Source organism: Stegostoma tigrinum, chromosome 11 (assembly GCF_030684315.1).
Source record: "Stegostoma tigrinum isolate sSteTig4 chromosome 11, sSteTig4.hap1, whole genome shotgun sequence".
Lineage (NCBI taxonomy): Eukaryota > Metazoa > Chordata > Chondrichthyes > Orectolobiformes > Stegostomatidae > Stegostoma > Stegostoma tigrinum.
The window spans coordinates 21041755-21060096 of NC_081364.1; the positions used below are offsets into that span (position 1 = coordinate 21041755).

At 41.3% G+C, this 18342-nt stretch overlaps 1 protein-coding gene across 3 annotated transcripts in view; it reads left to right on the forward strand.

Annotated features, from left to right (window-relative positions):
- Positions 1–18342, forward strand: part of iars1 (isoleucyl-tRNA synthetase 1) — a 183617-nt gene that overhangs the window by 7248 nt on the left and 158027 nt on the right. For all 3 annotated transcript variants that reach the window (XM_059649825.1, XM_059649823.1, XM_059649826.1), the window contains exons 2-5: positions 12582–12710; positions 13593–13749; positions 15008–15127; positions 16808–16890. In XM_059649825.1, the coding sequence (XP_059505808.1) occupies positions 12592–12710; positions 13593–13749; positions 15008–15127; positions 16808–16890 (479 nt within the window). In that variant the 5' untranslated portion in view covers positions 12582–12591. The remainder of the gene's footprint in view (positions 1–12581; positions 12711–13592; positions 13750–15007; positions 15128–16807; positions 16891–18342) is intronic.

The following is an 18342-nucleotide window of genomic DNA, read 5'->3' on the forward strand; positions in this document are numbered from 1 at the left end:
ATGCAAACATGTGGGAAGAAAATGTTCACCATCTCTTATGCCAATAAATTTTTTTGGAGGAACTGCAAGAAAAAGATCAGTTTCTTCATTTATTATGTGAATAAATAATGCAGTTACAATGGTCATCACATAATTATTTCTAACCAGGGTAGATAAGAGAAAAACAATCTCATGTCCTTTGAGGAAAGGAGATTTGAGAAGATTTGTTAGAGCTATACAAGTTTATACCTAGTATAGATGAGGAAATATTGTTTGTGACAAAGATGACTTGAGGTTTTTGGACAATAGATGTTGAGAGAATGTGAGGGGTGTGGGGAGACTCTTTTGTTTAACAGTGACTGGTACCATCCTGCACCTTGATGAACACAAACCAGGGCAAGTGGAATTTATGAATGATTTTGAAAGTTTTATATGGGCAGTTGCAGGGCTGTGGGATGGAGTAGGGGAATGGAACTGATTGGATTGGATTGTCATAGATGGTGCCACCATGAACTTGAGGGGCCAAGTGTCCTCCTTCCTGTTGTAATGACTTTATCCACTGACATGTGTTTCTTTTGAGATGAGAAGCATAGGTTTGTGCAACAGTCCCAGGTGTACATCTCCAATGTGTTTGATTTGCAGCTGGGATTCCATCAGTCCAGAGGTTTTATAGCTTACCAGCCGTTGAAAGGCTCTTTTACTTTTTGCTCCAAGCTAGTGTAGTGTTAAGACTGAGCCAGATGAGTAATGAATGAAATTGAGGGTGTTGAGACTGAAAATGATATAGAACATAGAACAGTACAGCACAGAACAGGCCCTTCAGCCCACAATGTTGTGCTGACCATTGATCCTTGTGTATGCACCCTCAAATTTCTGTGACCACATGCATGTCCAGCAGTCTCTTAAATGACCCCAATGACCTTACTTCCACAACTGCTGCTGGCAACACATTCCATGCTCTCAACTCTGAAGAACCCGCCTCTGACATCCCCTCTATACTTTGCACCAACTAGCTTAAAACTATGACCCCTCGTGCTAGCCATTTCTGCCCTGGGAAATAGTCTCTGGTTATCAACTCTATCTATGCCTCTCATTATCTTGTATACCTCAATTAGGTCCCCTCTCCTCCTCCTTTTCTCCAATGAAAAGAGACCGAGCTCAGTCAACCTCTCTTCATAAGATAAGCCCTCCAGTCCAGGCAGCATCCTGGTAAACCTCCTCTGAACCCTCTCCAAAGCATCCACATCTTTCCTATAATAGGGCGCCCAGAACTGGACGCAGTATTCCAAGTGCGGTCTAACCAAAGTTTTATAGAGCTGCAACAAGATCTCACGACTCTTAAACTCAATCCCCCTGTTAATGAAAGCCAAAACACCATATACTTTCTTAACAACCCTGTCCACTTGGGTGGCCATTTTAAGGGATCTGTGTATCTGCACACCAAGATCCCTCTGTTCCTCCACGCTGCCAAGAATCCTATCCTTAATCCTGTACTCAGCTTTCAAATTCGACCTTCCAAAATGCATCACCTCGCATTTATCCAGGTTGAACTCCATCTGCCACCTCTCAGTCCATCTCTGCATCCTGTCAATGTCCCGCTGCAGCCTACAACAGCCCTCTACACTGTCAACGACACCTCCGACCTTTGTGTCGTCTGCAAACTTGCTGACCCATCCTTCAATTCCCTCGTCCAAGTCATTAATAAAAATTCCAAACAGTAGAGGCCCAAGGACAGAGCCCTGTGGAACCCCACTCACCACTGACTTCCAGGCAGAATATTTTCCTTCTACTACCACTCGCTGTCTTCTGTTGGCCAGCCAATTCTGTATCCAAGCAGCTAAGTTCCCCTGTATCCCATTCCTCCTGACCTTCTGAATGAGCCTACCATGGGGAACCTTATCAAATGCCTTACTGAAGTCCATATACACCACATCCACAGCTCGACCCTCATCAACCTTTCTAGTCACATCCTCAAAAAACTCGATAAGGTTTGTAAGGCATGACCTACCCCTCACAAAGCCGTGTTGACTTTATTTGATCAAGCCATGCTCTTCCAGATGGTCATAAATCTTATCCCTCAGAATCCTTTCTAACACCTTGCAGACGACAGATGTGAGACTTACTGGTCTGTAATTGCTGGCGATTTCCCTATTTCCTCTCTTGAAGAGAGGAATTACATTTGCCTCTCTCCAGTCCTCGGGTACGACTCCAGTGGAGAGAGAGGATGCAAAGATCTTCGCAAGTGGCGAAGCAATTGCATTTCTCGCTTCCCAAAGCAGCCGAGGACAAATCTGGTCCAGGCCTGGCGACTTGTCAATCTTAATGTTTGACAAAATTTTCAGCACGTCAGCTTCCTCTATCTCTATCCATTCCAGCATGCACACCTGCTCTTCAAAGGTTTCATTCACTACAAAGTTTCTTTCTTTCGTAAAGACAGAAGCAAAAAACTCACTTAGGGCTTCCCCTACCTCCTCAGACTCAACACAAGTTCCCTATGCTATCCCTAATTGGCCCTACTCTTTCTTTGACCATTCTCTTATTCCTCACAAGTGTAAAATGCCTTGTGTTTTCCCTGATTCCTTCTGCCAAGCCTTTCTCGTGCCCCCTCCTGGCTCTCCTCAGACCTTTTTTGAGCTCCTTCCTTGCCTGCGAGTAATCCTCTCTAGCTGAACTTGACCCTAGCCTCCTCCACCTTTATGTAAGCTACCTTCTTCCTTTTCACAAGAAGCTCCACCGCTCTCGTCATCCAAGGTTCCTTTATCTTACCCCTTCTTGCCTGTCTCAGAGGGACATCACTCGCAACAACTGTTCCTTAAACAGTCTCCACATGTCTATAGTTCCCTTACCATGGAACAATTGCTCCCAGTCCATGCTCCTTAACTCGTGTCTAATCGTGTCATAGTTTCCTCTTCCCCAATTAAATATCCTCCCATTTTGCCTAATCCCCTCCTTCTCCATAGCTATGTAGAATGTGAGGCAGTTATGGTCATATGGTATATTTGTGAACTTCTTTAAAATATTCTGTCCTGTGTGAGCATTGACTGCCCTTGATTTGTTCCCTCCATGCTTGGCTCACAGCATGCACCTTTGGAACAGAGGCAAAGACTATTTTCCAAATGGGAGAAAATTCAGAAGTGCAAAGGGACTTGCAGGTCATAGTCCAAGATTCTGTTACAGTAAGCTTGCAATTTCAATGGGGAGTTAGGAAAGCAAATACAATGTTGGCATTTATTTTGGGAGGACTAGAATATAAAAGCAGGGATGTACTTCTGAGGCTTGGTCAGGTCACATTTTGACTATTGAGCAATTTTGGGCTGCATACCAGTAAGGATGTACTGACCTCTTGCAGGAGGTTCATGAGGAATTATCCCAGGAATGAAAGGTTAACGTGTGGAACGTTTTGAGGACTCTGGGTCTATATTTGATGGAGTTTAGAAGGATGAGGGAGGATCTAACTGAAACTGACAGAATATGGAATGGCTTGGACAGAGTGAACATTGGGACAATGTTTCCATGAGCAGGAGAGACAAGGACTGAGGGCATGCCCTTTGAGTAAAGGGCTGACCTTTTTAGATTGGAAATAAGGAGAAACTTCTTTAGCCAGAGAGTGGTGAATCTATGGAATTCATTGACAAAGAAGGCTGTGGAGGCCAGGTCATTCTGTATATTTAAGACGGAGATTGGTTCTTGATTGTTAAAGGGATCAAAGGTTCCAGAAAGTGCAAGACTGGAGTTGAGAAACCTATCAGCCATGATGGAATGGCAAAGCTGACTCAATAGACCAAATGGCCGAATTGCTGCTCCTTTCATCTTTTGGTCTTTGAGTGTTGGGACATTGTCTTGATGAGTTTGAAAAATCTGTTATTAATGTTGGCGAGTTGCTGAATCTCACTTTTTCACCTGCCATTATGTAATGTGTTTTATGTTGCCTTCAGCTGCCTGCAGCACATTTGTGGTGATGATTCTTGTCTGTGAAAGTGAGTTTTTTAGTTTTGTTCTCACAGTTGATCATTTAATTCTTGGATACTTTTTATTGAACCAGTCACGATGTTTCCTGCTAGAGATGCCCAGGTCCTCTTAGTGTGTTTTGTAATTGTAATGGTAGAATTTCAAGTCAAGCAGGTGTTGTGGATACCCTGTACCTCCTGGTGGCTGGAGATGTTAACATGGAGCTGCTGACTAAGAAGTGCTATCTTGATCAAAGTCTCGGCTTTGTTATTTTACATGTGGCATTGCTATTGTTGTAACAGTTGTTGAGGCTGATCACAGTGTCAAATGGGATAACGCACAAAAACCAATGTAGCTGTCATCTGTACCTGTTATGGCACAGATGTAGATGTCTTCTCAATCCTTGCTTGAACATGATTCAACAGGTTCCAATTTGCTGAAGATGTTGTTTGGCATGCTGGTAATTTTGACAAGGCCATGCTGTATACATTTTGAAGAGGAAGTCTGTTAGACTTTGCTTTTCCTTGGCCTCTCCTTACCAGTCATATCCTTCCTGAAAGCTGAGTAATGGTATATTTTACCTGCTTGTACTGCAGTTGTTCAAGATCACTTCTGAATTGCTCATGGTCTCAGCTGTTGCTCCATGTATGGGAATATATGCACTGATGATAGTGGCATCCTGATTAAGTAATAGTATGACCTGACAGTCACTAGGTGCTTGCTTGTTCTCGTTGGAAGGGTTGAAGTGTCAGATGAGGTCTTTTCCTTATTTGGAAAAGGCCTAGCTATTGGAATTGTTCAAACCTCTGCCTTGCTTCTTCAGTTAACCTTCTTGACACAGTCATGTGTCCGTCATTTATTAAGCTTTCAAACTGTGAACATCTTTTTTGGTTGATCACCTATTGTGGGGTGGTTGTTGCATGTTGAACACAATGTGCTTTTGACTGTGTGAAGAATGTTAATCCAGTGGCAGTGAGCCTCTAGGAAGGTTGAGGCCAAGCTTGGTTATGAAACATGTAATGGTGAATGATCATATACGAGTACGTATTTGATAGCAGGGACACTGCTAACGGAACATGTTTCCCAGCCTTTGGCATTGCTATACATAAAATACATGATGGTAGACAAGTAGGTAGTAATAATGAATCCAGCCTTTAATTCCAATCTTGCATGGTGGATTAATGCTCTCTTTGGAAGGGTACAATTTTTAGCATGAAGTGTCAAATAAGCTGTTGTTGCAGTTTGCAGACCTTGAAGTGAATGAAGTCCAGATGATGTTTGGGCCTCTGACTTTCTAGGTCTAGGCTCAACCTTACCATCTACTTTCTGTTGACCATTTTGTTGTGACAGTTTTATCTACTGTTGACAGAAGTGGGGACAGTTTAATATCAAAAAATAAACTCATCTGTTTAGCATCCAGGACCCCCAGAAATCTGTGGGTATGGAAACATTTCTGCTGATATCTATCTTTTGTTCCCTATCCAATGAGTCAGTATTGCTCAATGTTGAACATTTGGAAGAAGGACTTCCATGGGCAGAGAATGAACTCTGGGAGACTTCAGTTCCCATCAAGAGTTGCTTGGCAGCACTGTTCCTGACCAAGGTGGCTGAATTCTAAAAGTCATAGCTGCTCGCCCACAGCAAGTGGCAAGGGTATCAGCGGTGCTAAAACCAACCTGACCTTAGCCTCAGCAGCATTTGTGTGAACTTGCCATGCTAAAGCAAACAAGGCTATGGGCCAAGCCTTCAAAAATAAGATTAGAATAGTTCACTAGTGATTTTTGATCAATGTTGTGCAGTGAATGAGGATCCTTTTTTCCTGGTTTTTAGCTCTGACTCTAAAGTACCTGTCACAAGCATTTATTCACGATGGCAGTGGTAGGTGTGACAATCTCTATCATTGTGGAGAGGATGTTCCCTCTTCACATTATGTATATCCTCCATGTGTCACACTGCGGTTTAAACAGATCTAACATGCCAAAACCTGGCATGCAAAAGATGCTACGGGCCAGAATGCTGGGAACCCACTTTTTATTTGTAATCTCATGCCTTGACTTACCACCAGTCAAGGCATGGCACCCCATAGGTTTTTTTAACCATTCACTCTCTTACATACTCTTGCCATCATTTACATGTTCCACAACAACTCAACAAGCCGCCTTCAACATCATATCCATCTATAAAGACCTCCCTCCAACAACAAATTTATTTCGAAGAAGGACAAGGACAGCCGACAAATGGAATCATCGGCACCACCTAAATGTGGCCCTGTTAACCCCCACCCCCTGCCACAGACCGCAATTACTTGGTGCTGTGTCATTGTTCCTTCGTTACTAGTGGGTCAGAATCTTGGAACTTCCTCAGTCACAGCACTGTGAGATCTCTACACTTCCAAGGACTGCAGTGTTTTTTATGAATACAACTTGCTTAACCCTCTTTTTTGATTTAAGCCTGAGTGGTAAATTCTGAACTAGTCTATAGCAGCTACATCCAGAACATATATTTAAAAAAAAAAAAAATCCCCCCCCCCCCCCAAAAAAAGTAATTAAAATCAAGTTGGGGGAAGTTAGCACTGATTCAAGGAAGAGTCAAAGGGCAAACCAGGAACAATGACATTCATATCTAAAAATGAGGCATCAACTGACGCTGCAACCCAGGACTACAAGGCAAGGCTCGTAGGTATAGAGAATGCTGGATAATTTCAGAAACTTGAACTTTTGATCAAGAATATGAAGGAAGCATATGTTGGGTATAGACAGCAGGGATTGAGTGAATCCCTAGAGGAGTGGAAAGGCTGTACAAATACTTGAGAGAAATCAGGAGGGCAAAAAGGGACCATGAGATATCTTTAGCAAATAGGGTTAAGGAGAATCCAAAGAGTGATTAAGAACAGTGGTAATTAAGTGAGGGAATAGGGCCCCTTCAAGAACATCAAGGCTGCATTTGTGTAGAACCGCAGGAGATAGGGGAGACACTAAAATGAGTATTTTGTGTTCACATTTAATGTGGAGAAGGAAGTGTAAAATAATGTAGTGAAACAAATTAGTGAGATCTTGAAATGCCCATATTACAGAGGAGGTGCTGCCACATGTAGTTAAATGCATAAAGGTGGATACGTCCCTGGGTGGAACCTAACCACTTGTACCCTAGAACTCCCTTCCCTAGCTGTCTAGATTTCTGGGCTCATTGCTGAGGTATTTGTATCACTGAGCCACAGGTGAAGTGCTAGAAGACTGGAGGTTGGCTAATGTGGTGCCACTATTTAAGAAAGCTGGTAAGGAAAAGCCATGGAACTATAGACTGATGAACCTGGAATTGGTGGCTGGCACGTTGTTTGGAGGGAGTCCTGAGAGACAGGATTTACATCCATTTGGAAAGGCAAGGGTTGATGAGGGATAGTCAGCATGGTTTTGCATATGGGAAATAGTGTCTAGCTTGACTGAGTTGTTTTTGTTTTTGAAAAAGCAAAGCAGATGGAAGAGGGTAAAGCATTGAACATGATCAGTCTCGCAACTAATTGATCAGATCTAGGCTCGACATTCCTTCTATATCCAAACATGAATGATGTACAATTAAACAACATGCCTCGGTGGTAGAGATGATTCTAGTGGCCATCGCTATGGAGAAGGTACTGTGGAAGTTGAAAGGCCTTAAGGTGAATAAATCACTTGGACTGGATAGATGAGATCCCAGGGGAAGGAGTGACGAGATCCCAGGGGACGGAGTGACATGAGATTCTGGAGGTATTTATAGTGACCTTTCACGAATCACTAAAGTCAGGGAGGGTCCCCAAGAAATGGGAAAAGGCTGATGTAACACCATTGTTTAGGAGTGGAGGAAGGCAGAAGTTGAGGAAACAGTAGGCTGGTTAGCATGAGCTGTTCTTACTAAGATTTGAGTCCATTATTAAGGATGAGATAGTGGAGTACTTGGAAGTGCATGGTAAAATAGAGAACAGCTTTGTCAAGGGAAGGTCTTGCCTGATCAATCTGTTACAATTCATTTTGAGGAAGTAACCAGACACTTAGAAAAAGGAGAGCCATTGGACACACATTCTTTAGAATTCCAGAAAGCCTTTGACAAGGTGCTGCACAGGAGGCTGCTTAAAAGAGCCTGTGCTGTTAGGGACAAGATATTGGCTAAAGGAATGGCTGACAGGGAGAGGGGGCATGAGCAGTCTTTTCAAGATTGCTGGCCACTAGTTGAGTTCTGCAGGTGTCAGTGTTGAAGCTACAGCTATTCACATTGTCCATTTTAATGATCTGTATGAAGGAACTGAGGGCATTGTTGGTAAATTTGCAGATGACATGAAGTTAGGTGGAGGGGCAGGGAGTGTTGAGAAGGTCGGGATGCTGCTGAAGGATTAGGACAGGCTGGGAGAGTGGGTAAAGTGGGAAATGGAGTACAGCGTGGGGAAAAATGAGGTTATTACTTTGGTAGCAAGAATGGGTGTGTGGGTTACTTTCCGAACCAGGAAAAGGATTGGAAATCTGAAGCATCAAAGGACCAGAGTCCAAATTCAGGATTTTGTGAAGGTTAACCAGCAGGTTCAGTTGGCAGTTATGAAGACAAATGCAATGTTAGCATTCTTTCGTGAGGTTACAGCAGGAGTGGGGTCTTGGAGGGGGCTCCGATGCATTTTACAAGAATGATCCCCAGGGATGAAGAGCTTGTCATATGAACAGCGGTTGAGGTCTCTGGATCTCTACACTGTATGGCTGTTAGAAGGATGACGGAGAATCTGATGGAAACTTCCACAATACTGGAGGGGCCTGGATACCGTCAACATGGAGAGGATGTTTCCTTTTAGGACCCAAGGCTACAGTCCGAGTGAAGGCAGACCCTTCAGATCCGAGATCAGGAGGAATTTCTTCAGCCCGAGGCTGGTGAACCTGTGAAACTCTGGTGCAGAAGGCTGTGATGGCTAAGTTGCTGAGTATATTAAAGACAGGTTCTTGATCAACAGCATCAGAGTTATAGGGACAAGTCAGGAGAATGATATTGAGAAACACATCAACCATGATGGAATGGCAAAGCGGATTCTGTGGGCCAAATGGCATAATTTTGCTTCTTCATCTTATGCACTTATATCACGAGATGGAGACTCCACAAATATCCCAATCCTCAACAGTAGGGTAGCCTAGCACACCACTGCACAAGTCAAGGCTGAAGCACTTGCAGTCGTCTTCAGCAAGAAGGGCTGAGTGCATGATTGATTCATTTCTGCTTCCTCCCGGAGGTACCCAGCATCGTAGGCCCCAGTCTTCGACCAATCCAGTTGACTCAGTAATATCAAGAAACAGCTGAAGACCTGCAAAACAGCAAAGACAGCCTTCTAACAATAGTACTGAAGATGTGCTCCAGTACAAGCTGCACCATGAATTAAACTAATCTAGTATTGCATAAAATGAAGTATTTTACCCAGCTGACCCATTAAATAGTTTATTACACTTTTTTGCCCAGGTTTCTTAATGTCATTGCTCCTTGCCTTTTATCAGCAAACAAAACTTTTTGCATGTAATTGAATAATAGTCACCAATGTAGAAGAATAATGCTTATCCCTCTAATATTCCCAAAACAGAAACATATGAATTTAGTAAGGAGGAAGGAAGGAAAGAGCATTTCTCTGCAGAGATTTGGATTTCTGAAGAAAGTGGGTTATTCCTGATGGCAAGAGGATAAAACTTAGGATATTCCAGTGGCTGTTGCTCTGACCAGATGTCATGGATCATGCACAGTTGTCTCAAGTCTTGTGGACACAACTCAAATTGATTCTTGACATATTCCTTCAATCTCAGTTTTTTTTGAAAGAGCAAAGACTTCACCCTGAACTTAACAGGAAGATTTTCTTTACAGAAATAGAGGAAACCAACTGCACAGCATGTTTGTAATAGGCTTTCACTTTGACTCTGATTCCTAGGCTTTTTTTAAACAACTTGGCTGCTTATCTGCTTTTGATGCAACTGAAGCAGATCAGCAAGAATAAACTAGTCAATGTCAAAGCAAATTGTCACCAGCTTTCTTGAAAGCATTGTAGAAAAAGAAATTCTGATGTTTGTCAATTTTTAATGGCTTATTTGAAAGAAAATACTCAGGGTATATCCATAATACTTAAATTTCTTCTCTACAATTCATTAACACTTGGGTTCCCTCAAATAGTTTTAAACATGGAGTAGAATCAGAATATCTAGTGTAGAAACAGGTTGTTTGGCCCATCAAGTCTGCACAGACTCTCAAGTGCATGCCACTCAGACCCAGCACCACACAGTCCTGAAAATCCCACATTTACCATGGCTGATTTACCTACGTGCAAATCTCTGGATGCAATATGGGGCAATTTTAGCTGTGCTGGTTAGGTAAATTAGCCATGCTATGGACTGTGGAAAGAAACCAAACCACCCAGAGGAATCCCAAAGAGACAGGGAGAACGTGTGGAGTTTGCATAGAGGCACCCAAGGCTGGAATCCAATCAGGGCCCCGGCGCTGTGAGGCAGTGCTAACCATTATACCACTACCACCCAGAAAATGTTTTCTTAGCTATATTGTTCTGAAATATAAAGACTCGAACTTAAAAGGTCACTCCTCAATCTCGACCATTATAGAGGTCAATAAAATCATGAGGGGTATCGATAAGATAAATACTCCTCTATTTCCTTTTCCCTAGTGTGGAGGATTTCGAGTGGGATTATTTTGAAGGTCAGAGGACAGCTTTTCAAAACAAAAAAGACACGGCAATTTTTTCGAAATACAGAGCAGTTTGTGCAGGTGATGCACTCCCAGAGGAAGTGGGATGAGGGTACAGTTTTAAAAAGTCAAAAGACTTAAGTACATGAACAAGAAATGTTTGGAGGGATATGTGCCAAGTGCAGGCAGCTGGGACTAGTTTAATTTGAGATTGGTCCAACCAGCCCACTCTGATAAAGGGTCTGTTTATGTTATGACTCTTCTAGGTGGCTGAAACACGGTACAATTCAGGTTTAGCCTGACTTCCCTACTTTTAATCTAAAGCCGCCAGGAATGAAATCAAATGAGCATGGTTTTTTAGACAGGGAGGAACCAAATTATGAATGGGCTGGACAGCGTAGATGTCAGAATGTTTCTACTTGTGATTTGAATCTAAAACTCACTCAAGCTAGTTACTGATAAATCTAACAGGGATATAAGTAACTTTATTGGCAAGTAATCAGAATATGGGATTCAACACCAGAATTTATTGAGCTAAATAGTTTGTTTTTCAGGAAAAATTCCAGCACGTAAAAAGAAATTTATAAGGTAAAAGATGAGATGATGGACTAGCAAAGAGACCTTGGAGCTGAAGTATCTTTCGTATTTCTGTACTATAAGAACTAAATTTCTATGTAACTAAATGCAATTTATGTACGGGACAAGAATTTATGGGTGAATGTAAAATGGTGAAATACAAGGCTAGCACTTCAATGATCCTGGTCTACAGAACAATACAGAGCTAGAGGGATTTTACAATTCTCTTCTATGTTTAAAACTCTTTGGGGATAAAGAAGTGTCGGAAGAATAATAGGTATGCCAGGAGTGTTTTCTTTTTAAAAAAAGTCAATGAAAATTGCATGTGGATGTTGGAATTGCTTTAGGAAAAAAAAATGGTTTTAAGAAATCTGGTGACATGTGTATTCAGCAGGACAGCATTGGACTGCATCTGTCCTATCTACCAAATGAGGTTCTTTGCAGACCCTTGTAAGCGTGAATATAGACAAATAAGAGGCACAATGAAGTGCTGGAGAAGGCCAGGGAAGGAAGTTATGGTGAAGCTCAGATTTTCCAATCTGCCTATGTCTTCATGTGTTCAACCTGCTAAATGATCTTGTAATTTCTAATTCAAAAGATAAAAATGTGTAATGCTATAATATATCCCATCATAGTGCTGTGTATTTACTGAGCTATTCTGAAACTTTTAGACAAAATATTTCTGGGTTTTTTATTACAAATTACCAGACTAACTTTATAGTCAGCATCATAATTTTTGTGAGCAGTTTCTAACATAGACATGGTCCTGAGGAAAATTAGTTAGAGCCAGTCTAAGAAGTGTTTTTCATGAGTATTCCTCTGGATATTGATCTCTGGCCACAGTTTCCTCATGGATAGTCAAGCCCACATCTATCTGACTTGAAGCCTTCAGTCACTTTTTAGTTTGATTTTTGTGAATAATTTCTTTTCTTTTTCTTTTTGGCGTGTGGGGGGAAATAGGATGTAAGTTACCTGAAACCTATTGTAGATAACGTATATGACATTGCGGGATAGCAAGAACTGCAGGTGCTGGGGCTGGAAGAACACAGGAGGCCAGGCAGCATCAGACAAACAGCTGTGCCACCTATCTGCCCCTCCCATGTCACTGACTAATCCCTACCTGCGCACACCTATCACCATCCCACCTCTTCCTCTCCATTCATTTTCCCAGCTCCCTTACCCGTCCCCATTTCTGAAGAAGGGCCCCAACTCAGAACATTAACTTGTGCTGCTCCTCTGGTGCTGCCTGGGCTGCTGTGCTGATCCAGCTCCACACTGTTATCGGTGTAAATGACGTTATTGTTTTTGGTCCTTTGAAATATAGTAATTTTCTCAGTGGTTCATTCAACCTTTTTTGTCTTTCCTAAAACAAGTTGCTTCTCTTTCAAATTCAGATTGTACAGAATGGTTCAACCTGTGCCAGAAACAATTAACTTCCCTGCAGAGGAAGAGCAGATCTTAAAGATTTGGAAGCTGTATGAGTGTTTTCAAGAATCTCTGAAACAGGCTAAAAATCGACCCAGGTGAGATAATTGTCTGATTTTATTTTCAAGAAACTTATTGAAAGTTATCCATTTTTATTTGAACTGTATATACAGTTTTCCTGCAGTATTTACCTGAAAAGAGCACTTTTTTGTTTATCAAATTGTACACTAATCTGTGGTAAAACTTTTGAGTTGGAGGGTTTCTTCTGTACTTTCTGATATGCGATAAATGAATTGTTTAAAGCTGCTTTGCTTTGAGGTGGATTAAAATTTTATCTTGTGTGCACTGCAGCTGTAAGGAGTACCAATATTGTACTATTACCTGCACACCGCTTTTCTGTGTCTCTACCTCCATCTTCATTTTATCCATGCTTTTTATCATTGCTGTTTAATATTTTGAATGCTTGCCTGATTTTACCATGCTTTCATCCTGTCTGCCATAACATCCCAATGTTTTGAAATTCAGCTGTATATTTATGCCACTTTTGTACATTTATGCCTCCTAATGAATCTATGGGAGTTACATCTTCATTGACATTCAGTTCACATCTGCATTCGAATCTAACATTTCTTCTTCTTTTCTCTCCTCCTCCTCCTCCTCTCCTCCGCCCGCCCCCCCCCTCCCCGATTCAGGTATTGATGGCTGAGTCATCAGCCAGGGTGGCATTCCAATTTCAAATTTCTGTGTAAATCCACTTTGCTCTCCATCTTTTATAACCTATTTTAAAATGCAAATGTTAGATCATGTCACCATGGCCTGTTGTTCTTTTATTTTTTTTTACTCTTTTATAGAAGGACTTAAAAGTTTGTCCAATGTCAAGCTGTACTCGGTTCTTGATATCTGGAAGACTTGCATGCTTCCAGTGCATCTATGCCTTTGGTCAGGAATCTAATTCAATGTGTAATTGTTGAACTTGACAGATACACATTTTATGATGGACCTCCATTTGCCACTGGTCTTCCACATTATGGCCATATACTTGCGGGGACAATAAAGGATATAGTAACCAGGTTTGCACATCAGAGTGGATTCAGTGTTGAAAGAAGATTTGGATGGGATTGCCATGGCTTGCCTGTGGTAGGTTTCTAGAAACTGGCAATGTTTCCTGGATTCTGTTCAAATCTGGAATTCAGATGAGTCAAAACACAAAGTAACACTTGTGCCCCAAATGTTGCACCTCTAACATGAGATTCAAACCAGTACCCCTTGACGTAGAAGAGCATCTGTCATCGAATGCCTCACTGTCAACATCCGAGGATTACTTTTGACCAAAAACTGAACTGAACTAGACTAGTCGTATGTACTGTGGCTGCAGAAGCAGGTTGGATGCTAATTTTGCACTAGGTAACTCACTTCCAGACATTCTGTCCTCCCCCCTGTAGGCACAAATCAAAAGTGTGATTAAAATACTCCCCACTTGCCTGGGTGACTGCAGCTCCAACAACACTGGGATCTTGACACCTATCCAGGACAAAGCAGCCACTTGATTGGCATGACAGCCAGAAACATTTGATGGAGAGTGTCACTGACATTAAGAGGCAGTAGTGTGCATCATTACAAGGTGCAATGCTACAGGTCATGAAGACACCTTGGACAACACTTTACAAATTCATGATCACAGCCATCTAGAAGGACAAAGACAACAGATATATGGGAACCCCACCTCCTTCAGGTTTCCCTCCAAGCCATTCACTTTGAGAAATATCTCAAAGTGCCTTCACTGTCATTGGGACAAAATTCTGGAACTCCCTTCCTAACAGTGTTGTGGGTGGACTTGGAGCAAATGGGGCTGCAGTGGCACAAGAGGGTAGCTCACCACCAACTTTCAAAGGTGCAATTTATACTACCCCACCCAGCCATGCTCCCATCTTGAATGAATAAAGATGAAAAATACGTAAAGTACACATAGAGCTCTTGCCCTTTTAGGGATATTGACAGTTCTTGTATTTTAACAAATATATCTTTAAACGACTCCCTTGTTCTTTCATAGTCCTATCATTTGATGGCTCTGCTCTGTTAACTGTGGGCAATTTCCACATCATTCCTCAAATGTCAACCTTGCTGAAATTTAAACCTTGGTGTATGATTCAGATTTTTCTCATTCTCTCAAAATATTTAAATATTATGGACATTTTTTTTGTAGGTGCTCACTGAAGATTAGAATATTGACTAGTCAATCTCACTTGATTATTTTAGGCACTTATGTTACTTTGGTATTTTAAGACTTACTTCAAGTTTTGGTTATTTTTAGTGAAAACTTCAAAGTACAGGTGCTTAAAATTTGATCTCCTCTTTACTAAAGTAATCTGATCTTCAACTTTGTACAATATTGCAGGAATATGAAATTGATAAGACATTGGGAATAAAAGGACCTGAAGATGTAGCAGCAATGGGCATTGCTGAATACAACAGACACTGTCGAGGAATTGTGATGAGGTACTCGAATGAATGGGAGGTAGGTATGATTGATGTAAGATGATCCTAAAGTCTTAAGACTGGACTGTTGATTAGAACTGTTATAAGAAGGTTAGAACTTTAAGTAGCCTCTGAAAAGTAGAGCTGGCCTGGCTGATTTTTTTTTTAATGCATGGCACCCTTATACATGTTTAATACTTGAAAATGAGTGCATATATTTGACTGAATTATGATTTTGAAATCTTTTTGATGCCTTCTAGTTTAGATTTCAGAACGGTATATATGTGTGACTTCTTGTTCCATAAGATATAGGAGTGGAAGTAAGGCCATTTGGCCCATCAAGTCTACTCTGCCATTTAAATCATGGCTGATGGGCACTTCAACTCCACATCCCTGCACTCTCCCCGTAGCCCATAACTCTGTGTTACCTGTAATGTCATAAAGCTTTCCAAATTAGTTATATTTGCCTTTCACTCCTCTAGGCAGTGCTCTGCTGTGAATTCTGTGCTCTGCTCATCAGCTTCTTAATTTTGCAGGTCTCCTCACTCCTTCACTGGAAGCCCTGAGCTTCATCTCATTTTCCTCATTTCCGTGAAGTTTAGCATTTCTTTTATTAAAATGGAAAGTTGACATTGCTTGTAGTACATAATGATGTTGGCAAAAAAGTAGTTCCTGTGCTGTTCTTGACAAGTACCACCTCTCATCACAATCAAAATAATTGGCTGCCTTCCAATTCTTTGGTTTTTACTCTTCCAAAAAAAATTGTACTGTGCTACATTTTGAATTTCTTGCCTAATAGTCTTGTTGTATGATTTTTGTTTTTGGGTTGCTTCCCATCCTTTCAGCAACTTTCATTGCTGCAGATGGGAAAAGGGAAGTTGAGTACATCAGTGTTAGCATGTAAAAGGAGGATGTGGGGAAACTTTTTTTTTCCATGTAAAGGTGTCTACGCAAAAGAGAAAAGGACATCAGTGAAAATAGGTTGTGACAGGTATAAAGACTCAAACAAAGGAGGCAGCAAGTGTCAGTTAAATGATCATTTCACCAAGGGCACAGAACATCATCTGGACATTGTGGGAGAGAAAGCTCAGCATTGAGAAAATGAGGCATCAAAAAAGCAAGGGGTAACAGATGGATTGGACAATTAGAGGGCCCTGTTAAATAGTTGGAGGGCTGGATTCTGTTAGTCTTCGTTACAGTATGATGCATTGTTCTAGATTGTTTAATGCTTAAAGTCAAAAGCATAGCATTTAAATTCAGTATAATAAATGGCCTTCACATTATATTTCCTTCAGCACCATGAGCACTGGCTGAAATTTAAAATGATTGCAAACACCCACAGACCTAGCTTTAATGTATTCAAATTGATAAAATGTAATCTGACACCTTCTGTCAGAAGTGAGCTAGTGGCTTTGCCATTAAAATACTGTTTTCATTTTAAAGAACAATAATAAAAGAAAAACTTCAAGATCTATTTTTGGTCTGTCTGATTCCATAACAGTAATGCATTTATTCATCGGTTAATGAAATTTTTTTAACAAAGTTAGTATTTGAAACATATTTTCATTTATACTTGAGAAACTCTTTTGTGAATTTAGCTTATTCAACATGCTCCATTATTCCAAGATATGAAGATTTTCTGCCTCTAGCTTGTACTATTTATTATACAACACCAGCTTTTTTTTTTGCATTATTTATAATACTTGGTTTTCGTCAACAGTCTGCTGTTACCAGATTGGGCCGTTGGATTGATTTTAAGAATGATTATAAGACGTTGTATCCTTCATTCATGGAATCTGTTTGGTAAGTATTGTTAAAATTGAACCTAAAAGTTCATTTGTCTCTTTAGACATGCAAGAATTATTTGAGAAACAAAGTCAAGCTGCTCCCATGTGGCGCACACAAATCCACATCAACTCTATGACAAGTGCTCACTCGAACTAAAGACCCCACTCCCTGCCATGGACATGACCAATGTCATCTACAAGATCCCCTGCAGAGACTGCGAGAAACACTACATCGGACAAACAGGAAGGAAACTAACAACAAGAGAACATGAACACCAAGTGGATACAAACAGACACTATCAATACTCACTCCTCTCAATCCACACGGACAAGGAGAACCATGATTTTGACTGGGAGGACACCAAGATCGTGGGACAGGCTAGGCAGAGACAAGCATGAGAATTCCTGGAAGTTTGGCACTCCACGAAACATGCTATGAATAAACGCATTGAACTCGACCCCCATATACACTCCACTACAGAGGAAACCCATAAGTGAGGCAATCCATCATGTGGGATCCCAGAGTTTAAAAACCAGGCAGGAAAACACACCGTGGCTACACCTGAGAATGTTACCCATCACAGTAACAAAATATCTGCAGAACAATAAAACAGCTCAGCAAACTCTTAATCATTTGACTACAGCTCTGCCTCTAATACCATAATCCGACTAACCCCATAACTCCTAGACCTAGGCCTTGGCTCCACCCTCCAACTGTATCCTCAGCTTCCTGGACAACTGAGCGCAATCAGTGAAGATAGATGATAGCACCTCCTTTTACGATTAGCCTGAACACTGGCACCCTACAAGGATGCGTAGTCTCTGTACATACAGCTGTGCAGCCACATTCCATGCAAATGCCATTGAGTTTGGTAATAACACCACAGTAGCTGGGTATCAAACAATGTTAAGTCAGCATCCTCATACAGGAAGGAGACAGTGTTTTGGTGCAATGATGATTTTTTTTTTTTCTTTTCAATACCAGCAAAGCAAAAGAACTGATCGTTGACTTCAGGAAGAAGGGAGCAGAACATGTCTGTACCTATGTCAATGGAGTTGATTGTGGAGAGGATTGAGCGCATCAGGTTCCTTGGAGTGGTGATAACCAACAATCTGTCCTAGACCTCCCAAGTAGATGTGTTGGCCAAGCAGGCACAACACTACCTTTTTTACCTTCCTCAGGTGGCTTCAGAAATTTGGCTTGCCCTAAGAAAACTCTCCAACTGTGATAGAATGCTTTTTATAGTGCTTCTATCTGGGTGCATAATGGCTTGTACAGCAACTGCTGTACTCAGGACTGTAATAAATTGCAGCTATGTGAACAGCTCAGATCATATGGAAGCTAACCTCCCATTCATGGATTCCATTTATAGTTCTTGTTGCAGCAGAAAGGCTGCCAAAATCGTCAAAGATCCCTCTCTCACTGTTAATACTGCTTCGGTCTCTTCAGTCAGGCAGAACGTACAGA